Source organism: Pelodiscus sinensis, chromosome 2 (genome assembly GCF_052426305.1).
Source record: "Pelodiscus sinensis isolate ZL-2025 chromosome 2, ASM5242630v1, whole genome shotgun sequence".
In the NCBI taxonomy this organism is placed as follows: Eukaryota; Metazoa; Chordata; order Testudines; family Trionychidae; genus Pelodiscus; species Pelodiscus sinensis.
In genome coordinates, this window is record NC_143053.1 from 160611461 (window position 1) to 160624576 (window position 13116).

A 13116-nucleotide genomic window follows, 5' to 3' on the forward strand; every position below is an offset into this window, starting at 1 on the left:
AAAAAAATGTAGTATTAAATTTATGATTTGACTCCTTAAGGAGAATGATGTATCTCTTGCTCTGTTTTACCAACAATCTGCCATATATTTCAAATTATATGAGTCTCGGCTAATGACCAAGCACATGTTAATTTAAGAACACTTTCACAGGAGATTTCACAAAACAAAGAAGTTTCCAATGTGAGATTTTTACAAAGAACAATAGCATTCAACCCAAGGTTTAATAATCCTTTCAAAAGTCTTGAAACAGCAACACTCATAAGAACAGCCATACTGGATAAGAGTGATATTGAGTCATTTTGTGTGCTGATTCTATTGTGTAGGTAGCTAAACTGATTTGTGTGTGGATTGTGTTGTACATGGAAATTTCTGTTTCTGTGCTATTGAGAAATGAGGGGTGTCTGCCATGAGAAGCTATTCTCATGCATGGTTTTCGTGTGTGTGGGCTGCATTGTACTTGGTTTTGAAGAACAGCAGCAGTTGGGCCAAGTAACTCAATGTCTATTTAATCTCTCTCGAGCAATGAAACTGTTGTGTGAAAATTAGCCGTAAAACCCAATGATGACTGAATCTGGTGATATTCTGAACAAAAAAAGCTCTGTGCCAAGATCATAACTATTTACATCACTTCATACTGAGTCAATGGGTATTTTACGTTTCAGAGTGACACACTCTGACAATCTTGGTATCTTATACCTGTGTATTGATACAATATTAAAAGCTGTGTAACTTGGTTCACTGTTGGCATATATTAAAGTCATTTTAAGGAAGAGTGAGTCATTAATGTAAGTTCCAGTGTAAAGTGTTAAAATTTCATTTGATGAGACACTGACAATTACAAAATGCTGTATGTAAATACAGATATCTAAAAGTATCTTTTTAAAAATACCATTGATTACTACATATTTTTAAATGCTCCCTTTTCATTATTCATGCTCTGCTTATGTTTTGCATTTTCCTTACCAATGAAGTTGATCCCAATGAGTGAAATTCTTCTTTATGTAGGATGTCAGCACAAAATGTATGCATCATTTTAGTCTGAATACGTGGTTCGTAGACCTTGTGCTAGCCTTTTGCATAGGAATGAATATCACATTCAGGTTCATAGTTCACAATCATGTTTGGGTTTCAAAAAACAACCTGGGAATGACTGTTTAACGATTGTTTTCAATTACATTTTTTGAAACTGGCAGATGAGTCTATTGGCCTTATATTTTATAACAACTTGCCAGAAGCAATTAATTTTCCCATGAATATATGGAAAAAAATATGAGGAAACAAAGAAATTTTAAGATATTTGTGTATGAAACTTACATTTTATTCTTAAAACTTTTTGATATTGTTTCTCATATGTTTATACTGTAAATAATGACCTTTCCTATGTGTAAACAATAAGATGAATTTAAGATTTCTGTTCTTTAGTTACAAGAATGGGAGAGAGGAAGAAAAGCTGAGTACAGGTTGCATCTCTAAAATCTGGGATTCTCTGGTCTGACAACATCCATGATCTGAGATGTACCATGGATGTTCCAGGATAAGAGTCCCAGCGTGCTGCATGGCAGTGAGGGTCTGGGAGCCAGCACATGGCTCATTTGGTCTGTGGGGGGAGGAGGGGGTGGGAGGGGAAGGAGGGGAAGAGCCCGCACGTGGCTCAGCTGAGCTACAAGGAGTGGGGCAGGAGCCAGTGCATGACTCAGTTGGGCTACGGGGGGAGGGAGACCAGGAAGGAACTGGCGCACGGCTCAGCTGGGCTGGGGAGGGGCCGAAAGTTGGTATGCGGCTCAGCTGGGCTGCAGCGGGAGCTAGGAAGCCTGTGGGGAGGAAGGCGGGGGGAGAAGCAGGGGTCCTGAAATGACCTCCCCTGGTCCAGAAAAATCCCTCATTTGCGATCAGTCAGGTCCCAAGGGTGCCAGACCAAGGATGTTCAACCTCTATTTAAAATGGTTCAAATAACATCTGTAAAATATTGAACTTTCCTGTAATTTAATGTTAAAGCCCTGTTAAAGTCTAGGAGTTCCCACATTATTCTTTAGCGTTTTTAAAACTGTTTTTAAATTGAATGGTGTGTCCTGCTAAAAATATGTAAGAAGATTCTGAGATAATCTTAATACTGAGCTCTAACATAGTCAGTCATAGCAGAAAACAGGTTTCTTCTTCCATGATAATAAAGCAAGCCTAGTAGTTCACTCGGGAGCTTATTTTGAGTTCTACTGCAAATCAGTTGGGAGTCAAAAAACCAAATTAGAAAGGACTAAAGTATGGAAATAGTACACAAGAGATTTAAGTTTTAGTACCAACTGTACCACACACTCCTTTAGGGACTTGAACTCAAGTCATTTACTCTCCGTATTCTAGTTTTCCTGTCTAAAATTGATGACAATGACTGCTTACTTAACAGGTGGTAAGGCTTAAATCACTAATGTTTATAAAGTTCTTTTAGGTTCTTGAAGAAAAGGCACTATAACAGGGCAAAATAATTGTACTGTAAGCCATGTCTAAAAAAAGGAAGAAGATTGAGTGACAATGATAAGGTTATCCTTTTAAAGAACCTTTTATAACTTTTGATATTGAACTTAGTTTAAAAAAATTGAAACATTTTAATTGTAAGCACAGTTACTTCTAAATCTCATATAAAATTATTAAAATGCATAACTCTCAAGAAATTGTTTACAATACAATGTGAACTGTACTGTACCTAATAGAGTTAGTAGATGAGAAATGAGGAGATAAATATTTAAAAAGACAAGAAAGCAAGAGTAATCTTAGCCCTAAACCAAGGAAAAAATTAGCAAAGAATTTAAAGTGCAGAATTATAACACAAATTAAGTCTGCTTCTGGGAACAATATTTTTGGAAAGGTAATATATTACTCTTTGATAGTACTATACAGTGATTAGTACATTTGGCAAATACATTTTCTATCAAACCACACCCCTATTTTAGTGATATACACACCTCTTTTGTGTTGCCCACACGGACCTCAACTTGTGCAGCGTTTTCCTGATAGGAGAATTAGCGAATATTGTAACTTTTGCAAGAGACATGATGCTTGCCTTATGTAAATTGCAATAAAATTTACCGAGAAATGTTGTAAAATTTGACCTACTGGTTGTCACCGGTAAAATGGGGGAAGAGACCAGCCCTGGAAACATTTTATCATTGCCTTGGTAAAAAAGAGTTCCACTGAAATACCCCTGCCTACTTTGCAATCTACCAATGATCACATGAAATAATGGCCAACAAGGAGGATGACAAAAGTTACATTTCAGGATAATTATGTTAAAAAATCAGTACCAATATCTAAATGTCAAATTTCAAAGATTTAAAACAATGAAGTGGCATGATATAGTGGCTAGGGAACTATACTAAAAGTGGAAGGCTTGGTTGAGTTCAATGCTCAGCTCTGTCACTGATGTGGTGCATAATCCTGGGCAAGTCAATTTACCTCTTTGTACATCTATTTGTCCACGCTGCCCATATAGATTGTAAGCTATTTGGGATACAGTGTCTGTCTTTCGGTATGTCTACACACTACCTAGAATATTATGACCTCAATTTTGACTAGGATCCTTGGATTCTACTCTAATTAAAATAATTAATAATGTTTTAAATAAACTATTAGGAGACACTGTAGTACCACCACAGTGCTGTTAATACTCTGTTCAGTATCTTTTTCCTTTAAGCTTTAATTCCATGTTTTCTCTAGCAGTCCTCATGCCTAATCAATATGAGGTCATCATGGATTAAATTCAGTTGGTTTAATTCAGTTTACAACATAAATTATTTAAAAATTAAAAAGATGCAGGTGGTGGACAAACATCTTGAAATGTTGACGGATATTATGACTGCTCCCTCCAATTAATAGGTAATACTCATACTATTTCTAAATGGTTCATAGGTTCCAGGTATAATTGGATCCTTCATTACAGCTTCTCTGATGGCAGCCTCGTCACTATGTTATTATTATTATTTTCATGTTGGACTAAGGTAATGCGCTGAATTTAGGGTACCATTAATAACCACTGGAAACCATCAGTATAGCAAAGCTAACTATTCAGCTTTTAAGAGGGAAAAGTCACTGTGAACATTTAATATCAGTGTTCCATTCACTGACTTCCAACATTCTTTGGTGCAGTAAAAGATGCTGGTTGGTTATGTTAAAACCCTTAAGTCCTTATCTCAGAGACAGGAAAAATATATATTTTATAATTCTGCTTTTTCAAAAATACCATCTTGAAGGATGCTCAATCTTGGGTCGTAAGCTTCTTAGACTAAGATTGATAGAACTCTGCTAGCTCTTAGGATTTTGACCATTAAAGGCAATAGAAGAAGGGCAGAGTGTGTTTCAGGCACTAACTGATTATGCATCAATTTTATGCAAGTCCAAATGCTGCTCTCCAAGTAGGTCTCTTAGTTCTGATAACATAAGATGAGAAGCTCTTACTAACAGTAAACCAGAACAAGGCAATTAACATATGATAAAAAGCCTCACAGAAAAATGAAAGAAAACATACAAAATTAAAGACACCTCAAGAGGTATTAGGTAAATTCTGAATAAAAGAGTGACAGAATTTTCTGAGAGAAAAAAATTGTAAGGTATATAAGTTATTCTTCTCTAAAAATATAATATATACAGGCTTCTCCCTCCTGAATAGTAAAATCTTGAGGGACATCTTCCCCCCACCCTACACACACAAATACTACAGCTGCCACAATAAGTCCAAAGTCTATAATATGACCTGGGAAACAGGGATGTTAGATAGCAATTAACTGAATAGTCCTGTAACCGCATCAAATTTTAGCAGTTACACTACTATTCAATTGTCCCCGGGGGCAGGGCTGGCAGCCAGTGCGCTCCTGGTCCCACTCCCACACAGCCCCCTGCCATCTCATGCTGCTGCCTCTGAATCAGGTGGCAGGTGGGAACCAAGCTCCCCATGTACAGGATGGCATCCCATGGAGTCAGCATCTGGCGGGAGAGGAGAGAGTTGGTAGTTCTGCTGAGCCAGTGCTCGGGGGCACCAGCTTTTAAGCCAGCTACACCTAAGCACCGGCTTCTACTTGCCCCTTCTTGCTGCCCCTTGTGGAGGCAGAAAGGGGGGGCAGGTGGCTCTGCAGAGGCGGCACGGGAGGAATCCATCTTAAAAGCTGGCTCCCTACATATACTGGCTCCCACCTCCTCCGAATTGTTATTCCCCACTTGCTATCTGGGCATATCAGTTAATTGTGTAGTTGCCTACACATTGACATCCCTACTGGGAAAGTATAATTTTAAAAATTATATAGATGGCTCTCTCTCGATAAATCTTTAGAATCAATCACTAGTTAAGAAAGTTGATATAAAAGTTGGCTAACTAAAAATAAGAAACAGAAATATTTGGGAATGGGTGAGAAAGTTTGGCTTCATGCATTTCTGAACAAGTTCTAGAGAGGTGTGGCCAAACCTCGGCTCATGAGCTGCATGCAGCTCTAAGTGGTCAACTGCAAAGGTTGGAACTTCGCCCCCGGAGGGAGGGGTGGAAGGAAAGCCAGCACTACATATGACGGGCACTGAAGCTCAGGGCTTCACCCTGCAGAGAGGCAAACCTGTGCTCATGGCTCCAGTCCAGTGGGGGGATGCCAAGGATCAGGCCTGTGGACCAGATTTGAAGACATTCAGAAGCTGGGATCCTGTTTTGCCTTTCTTCTAAACCCATTTATGGCTCATATAATCAATGACAGCTATCTGATTCCCAACACTGTGGTTACAGAAAAATGTACTGTATAAATGGAACTACTGGCACTCCAAGAAAATCAAGTTCTAAAGATGATGCAAAAAACACTATCTACAATCAAGTTCTGGAAGTAAGTGCCAGGAATGAAGTATTGTCAACTCAAAAAGACTAGTGTGCCACTCTTTTCAATTTTTGGCACAACATACCATACTGCTGTGAATCTGAAGATTATAATATATAGCTCAGAGCATCAGTAAGTTTGGCCATTCCTGCTACAGAGTCTTTCTCACAAACTTATCCTGGACCCAGTGATCATTCATATTCTTTCACTGTGACAATTCATATTCATTCACATGACATGCCTCCAGATGTTCAAGTGACACATATGGTTGAGCATAACACCAGTGAAGAGAAAGCTAAAATCTTGCCTAAGGACTAAGTTTTATCTCTTTCAAAGGTACAAATCTTAACAATACCAAGAATCACCTTGACAGAATGTGTCTTTGGAAAATATGCAAATTGTACAATTGACATAGAACTTGAACACAAATTTTAGCAAGAAACTTGCAGCTTGACTGTACAATACTGTCTTTAATATGCAAGTCAGTGGGTGAAGGTTAAAGAGAAGATCTCCCAGGCTCCTGTCTTCCTGAGCACGGCAACTGTTGGAAACCCAGTTCAACTGAAACTCTTTCAATATGAGGAATAAGAGAGTTTCTAATCATTCAAATATAGAGGTTGAAGATTGAAGAATCAGCAGTAGAGCCCAGAAGGGAACTTTGTTTTTTAAAATGGGCTGAAAAGGAACCCTCGAGAGTGACATGTTTTTTTACTTGTCCCTAAGGATTTCCTTAAGTATATCCTTAAGGGTTTATTTCTATAACTGCAGCAAACAACTTTCATACCCTAAAGAACTGTGCCTTTTGATTCTGAACCTCAAAATGGTATTTTGTTTTTAAATCTGTAAATCAAAGATTGTCCTGTTTCTGTATTCAAAGCCTTAGGTCTAATTCTACTAGTGAACTACAGTACACATTATCTAAAGCAGTATCAAAAAATAAGGAAACAGAAGACTTCTTGGAAATCTGTTTAAACAGCATTAAGAATCCCCTTGTAAAGGTTCAACTATATAGATTCCATTGCCAAGAAACCAGAATAAAAATTATTCCATAATGTCCTCTCCATTTTTTTACTAGAAGAATCTGTAGGAAGGAAAAAATATTTGGTAGGAAGACATTCTTAAGTAATAACAAGACAGAAATCCTTATGAAAGGACGAAGAGGTAAAACTTGCTATGAAAGTGGGCATCCCATGATATTTCAGATTAAATGAAAAAATGTTACAACTGCCACTGGAAGAGGTCCACTAACAAGCAAAAAAAATCCTTCTTGAATCTTCTGTAGTCAAGACATTTTCTTCAGTAAAGGCAAACCATTTCCCCAACCTTATGTTAATTGCTTAATCATATAAACAGTGTTTGGACTGAGTAACCCCTCAGAAACACATTCTTCCTCTACCTTGTCATAGAAGATAGATAAGTGCTCACCTTCCTCTTTAGGGCCTAATTCATCTAGCAGAAAAATCCTGAAGGAGAAAGATGACTGACAGATGCATGAACCAAGAGCCCCGAGGAGAAGGATAATCAGATAGAAACCAAATAAAACGTAAAATAGAAAGAGTTAAATAGTCAGAGATGTAATCTTAGATTTTTTAGTCATTTAGCCTATGAGAGTTAGTTTTTGAATTTAGTGTGTTTGGGTCAAATTCAGCAGTGGTGAAAATGGTGATGTAAGATACAGATTGGCTCTCAGCGTATTAGAAAAAAGGTCTAGTAGCATAGTGATGTATTCCAATTTCAGATTAGTGCTACAAAATGAATATAAGTTACAGGCATGGCATGCTGCGGACCAAATTCTGGCATTGGTACAAACAGGCCAAACTCCCATTGGAATTAATTTGTTATGCCTGCTCGCCCCAGGAATAAACTTGGCCCATGTGCTGACAATAATGGGGTCATAAGCAGGAGGATGGGGACCCTGTTTTACCTTACACCCTCCTATTTTCATTCTTTTAAAAAAGAAAATGCTTCCACCCCTGCTTACATCACATTAGAATTTAACCAGGAGGCTTCCTTGGAACCCTAAGCTTCTATTTTAAGCACTGGTTATGTAAGTCTTCTTGCAGACTGGATAAATCAGGTGGTCCCTAAATTATCATCTCAATTATAGTGTAATCACCTGAAAAGTGTTTGGTTGCTTATGTGGAATTACGAGATGTTCCCTGTCCTACTTTGTATGGACAATCATTCTTACAGGAGCCTCAATTCCCAGATTCTCTAATTAATAATTTCAGCAGAGGTCAAAGTACTTTGACACAAATGACTTAGGTTTACAACTTGAAATGCCAACAGCCTGATTTTCAGAAGTACTCCCTTTGATTTCAAGAGAAGTGTTGGTGTTCAAAAGTATTGGTTTGAAAATCAGATCCCAGGTGTCCAAAACAAAGCATGAATAAACTGAGGCACCAAAAACTAGAGAACGTGTAAAAAATTAGGCCTTATCTGAAATCAGAGGTAGTTTCGGCAAGGTCAAGATCAAGGTCAATCTAAACTAGAAGGATAATGTGTGAAAATCTGCACTAATGCTTGTGCTGTATCTATTTTGTGGATATATAGAGGATGTGTATCCAAAACTGGTACAACAACACTTTTCAGTGTACAGGCAGTCCCCGGGTTACGTACAAGATAGGGACTGTAGGTTTGTTCTTAAGTTGAATCTGTATGTAAGTCGGAACTGGCATCCAGATTCAGCCGCTGCTGAAACTGAAGGCCAGTTCTGACTTACATACAGATTCAACTTAAGAACCCCAAGCTTCCCCAAGTCAGCTGCTGCTGAAACTGATCAGCGGCTGATTCCAGGAAGCCTGGGGCAGAGCAACTCTGCCTCGGGCTTCCTGTAGTCAGCGCTGGTCAGTTTCAGCAGCGGCTGACTTGGGGACGCCTGAGGCAGAGCAGCTGGGGTGCTGCTGGGTTGCTCCAGTAGCACCGCTCCTCGGCGCTACTGGACCAACCCAGCAGTACCCCAGCTGCTCTGCCCCAGGCGTCCTGATTCAGCCACTGCTGAAACTGACCAGCAGCGGCTGAATCAGGACCTGGGGCAGAGCAGCTGGGGTGCTGCCGGGTTGGTCCAGTAGTGCCCAGAGCGGCGCTGCAGGACCAATCGGCAGCGCCCCAGCTGCTCTGCCCCAGGGTCCAAAACAAAAGCCTGGTCTGCTGGGGGGGGCACACTAGCTGCGCCCCCCCACCCCCAGCAGACCAGGGACACGGGAGCAGAGCCGCAGCGGCAGCGGGGTGCCACGCTTCTGAGGCTTTGCTCTAGCAAAGTCTCAGAGGCGCGGGACCCTGCCGCGGCTGCGGCTTCAGTCCCTTTGCCTGTGGTCTGCTGGGGACGGTGCCTGTGGTCTGCTGGGGACAAAATGTACAATGTATGAAAATGTATTCCTGGTATACTGTACTGCAATAAGAACACTTCATGACAGATAGGGTTGCCAGATACTTTCACAAAAAATACCGAATGTGGCACTGGAAAAATTGGTTGAGAAAGAAAAAAAAAAGGAATCACTGCACCTTTAAATCCCTCTCCTCCCCCCGCTCCCAGCAGGGGAAGAATGTCCCAAGCGGCTTTCTGTCCAAGAAAAACAAATTACCGGACATTTTACATTTATCTGGGTTTCTTTTTTTACCAGACAGAAGCCGCAAATACCATACTGTCGGGGCCCATACCAGACACCTGGCAACAGAACTATGTATTTTAAATCACTTCTGTACCTTAAGTACAAAAATGTACTGTTCCAATAACTGCCACTTACAGTTTTTTTCAAAAGTTTTACACCAAGAAGAAAGTCTTCAAATCATACCTTTCTTTTCTCTTTGTTCTCTTTGTCCTCGGCATCCCTCTGCCAGATACTTTTCATATCAAAATCAAAAGGCCCTCTTTTTGTTTCATAGTTACCATTGAGGTGGTCAGGCTTAAATTCTTCATGAACCATGTAGTCCGGCACTGAGGAAACATGTGCTCTGTAGACCAAAGTATAGCAGGGTTTTTTTATGTAAATTAATTCCATGCTGTTGCAAAAGTATTAATTCAAAACATAAAGTTTAACAGACTAACAAAAGAAAAATACAGTAGGTTATCAAATGTTATAAAGACTCCATGGAATCACAGCAAACTTACTTAGATTCATCAGCTGTTAGAGGTTGACTGTGGTGCATATACCAGTCAGGTGCAGCATATGCTACTGGGGATGTTTTTCTTGAACTAGATGCAAAATGTTTCAACAAATCTTAAGTTAAAAAAGAGATATATTAATGCTGTAGTATTCTGCATGGTTATAAATGAATATTTTCATACTGCTGTTATCTTTTACTTAATATATATATTTATTTTTGTAGCCTTTACTGAGATTTAACTGGACAATCAGAAGTTTCACTACTTTTTAATCCTAAAAGAATAATCACCAGCAGTGATTATCCACAAGGTAAGTAAGTGTCAGAAGTTTAGAAGGAATGGCCATTTCATTTTTCGACATTATTTCTAATGCTGTATTTCAATTGTATCAGATATTTCATATTTTGACATGCAATTATAGAATACAGTGCCTGATAACATGGGTAGATTTCTCATTTTACAGACTGGGAATCATTAAAACTGTGGAAAATTTATATCTGTTCAAATTTTTCACATCTTCATTTAACTGAAAACAAAATGTATGTATACTAATAAACACTACTTACTTGCAAAAACTGAAGTCATTTTAATAAAACCCTTATAGACCTTTTCAAATTCATGACAATTTCCTTTTGAGAGTACACCATTTCCTGCCTTAATTTTCACGATAAACCTATATTATAATAAACCTTTCAAAGCTCAGTAGGTCAGGGGTGGATAATACTTTTCGCAGGGCGGCCACTTAATGAATTTTGGTATGTGGTCATGGGCTGGCTCCACTCCCAGAAGGAGCGGGGCATGGGACAGAAGGGGCTGGTCATGGGAACTAGCCTCCTCTCCGCCCCCTCTCGAGTTGGGTGTGAGGCTTTGAACTAAAAACACAGCAAAGGGCTCCTGGCCTTGCTGCTACCACATTGCCTGGCAGCCACCTGGGGTTGCTGAGGCTGTTTAAAGGGCTTATAGCTCTGGCCCCTGCTGGGGTAGCACCACAATCAGGACCTTTGAGCCATTTGAATAAGATCCTGCTGCCTGAGCTACCACCTAGAAATTCGGTGACACAGGCAGCAGGATATAAACAGAAAGCAGCCAGAGGCAGTCCATGGACAGGATCAAAGTATTGGGCGGGCTGGATACAGATACTTTCTGTATTAAACACAAAATAAATTGTTCTGATCCCCATGTAATGCAGCTAAATAATTTAAACTATTGTTAAAATGTATCAGCATTAACTTAACTAGGTTTTATCATAAGGACTTAAAGTCCTACATTCAATTTAATAAGAATTAAAAAACCCATTCTGGACCAGATGGAATTTACTTTAAGAGCTAATCAAATGATTTTAGCCATGAAAGGCAGAGAAGAAAGGTTACAAGCTGAAGCAGAAAATAGTTAAAATTCAGACAATGGCATATTGGGGTTATTGCAAATGTGACTAACAAATTTACTAATAAAAGTTACTGCATCGTTTTTTGATGTCAGCATATTTCAACAACATACAACATTTCCCTTTCTATCGTTTTCCTCCAAATGTGTCACTTTTAAAATTTCTAGAATAATCTACAGTTATATTTGACAAATGCTTAAACTCCCCAAACCACCAATGCTAAAATGAACTGAGGTTTACCAGGTTGGCCTCCTTGCTTTGCCAGCTTTACATATTCTGAATCAGTGTCCCTAATCCATTTCCTGCGGCCCCCAAATGTAATTTCATTGTAATGTTCTCCAACGTTGCTTAGGCCTGGGATCTGGGATGGTGGAGGGATTGGGATTTCCGATTTCACTGACTTCTCTGGTCGTTTTAGTGGAACATGGTAGTACCATTCTATAATCATTTAGAAGAAAATATTTAGATTTTTTGTTTACTGACAACATTACTGTGTCAAAGAGAAGATGTAACAATCAAAGTCCACATTAAACTACAGAATAACATACTAAATTTTATTAAGGATGTAAAAGATATTAAATATGCATTAAGGACAGAATAATAAATATTTGATGTACTACACCTTCCCTTGAATCTAACTAACAAATTTTATACCTGTAGTTTTGCAATCAAATTTCCCTTTGTTTTTTCCCCCCCAAATATTCTTCCCTCCCATTACTGTAGAAAAGACCCATACAAACAGATGGACAGTTGACTATAAAGGAAAAATGGCTAACCCGAATACACACAATTGTGCTGTCAAAGCACAAAGTAAACATACAGGAAAATAGAAAAGATTTTTATATACTCCGCTTAAATTATAACACTCTTCGGTGTTATTAACAGTGCATAGGTAAAACAATTTAAAAAAGAACTGTGGTTTTTAAGTTAAAAGGTCTCTTTAAACAGATATTCCATTGAATTCAGTTAATATATTCCATGTAATGACAATGGAAGAAGTATGTAAACAGACATTAAAAACAAAGTGATGGGGCAACAAACATTAGATTGTTGGGGGTTTTTTTCTCCAAACTTACTAATTAATTCCCCTGGAATGTAATGTTTCATCTACCTATTCATTATCAGGAATCTTTTCATCCAAGTTAACTTGCTGGGTACCTGCCACTCAGAAACCTATCATATTCAAATGTACAATCTCCTTTGTACTTACGCCAACTGAGATTTTTCACAGCTAAAAACTCTTTTAAAACTACAGGTTGGTCCTCTCTGGTCCGGCAACCTGGGGACCTGATCAGTTCTGAACGAGGGAATTTGCTGGACCAAGGGAGGTCCCCTATTATCGCCCCTTAGCCCACTTTCCGTCCCCATGGACAACCCTAGCCACTCCCCCACCAGGCTGCCACAGCCCCACTACTGGGACTGCTGCATCTGCCGAATCCCTGGCCCTGCTACAGGGACTGCTCGACCCCAGCTCTGCTACAGAGGCTCTGGCCCTGGTCCAAGTAAGGTTGCCAGATGGTTTCAACAAAAATACTGGACACACTTGACATTACATCACAGTCTACATTACATCTTACTTAGAAAATACCAGACATTTATTTTTTTTTTCAATTTGTTTCCCGAACAGAAAGCTCAAATACTGTACTGCCCGGTTCAAAACCAGACACCTGGCAACCCTAGGTCCAAGTCCCAGCGCCACCAGGCTCTTGCCACTGGAGCTCCCAGCCTGAAATCCCTGGTCCAGGAACACCTGTGGTCCGGCACAAGGGCATCCCGGTTTTTGGAGGTCCAAC

The 13116-nt window shown here is 39.4% G+C and overlaps 1 protein-coding gene across 7 annotated transcripts in view; it reads right to left on the reverse strand.

The window, feature by feature from the left end:
* Positions 1-13116, reverse strand: part of C2H7orf57 (chromosome 2 C7orf57 homolog) — a 40895-nt gene that overhangs the window by 24216 nt on the left and 3563 nt on the right. For 6 of the 7 annotated variants that reach the window (XM_075921697.2, XM_075921695.2, XM_075921696.2 and 3 more), the window contains 4 exons: positions 11564-11761; positions 9946-10054; positions 9629-9788; positions 2955-2999 (listed from right to left, as the gene is read on the reverse strand). In XM_075921697.2, coding sequence (XP_075777812.2) covers positions 2955-2999; positions 9629-9788; positions 9946-10054; positions 11564-11761 — 512 coding nt within the window. The remainder of the gene's footprint in view (positions 1-2954; positions 3000-9628; positions 9789-9945; positions 10055-11563; positions 11762-13116) is intronic. The other variant, XM_025178083.3, reaches the window with a different exon arrangement.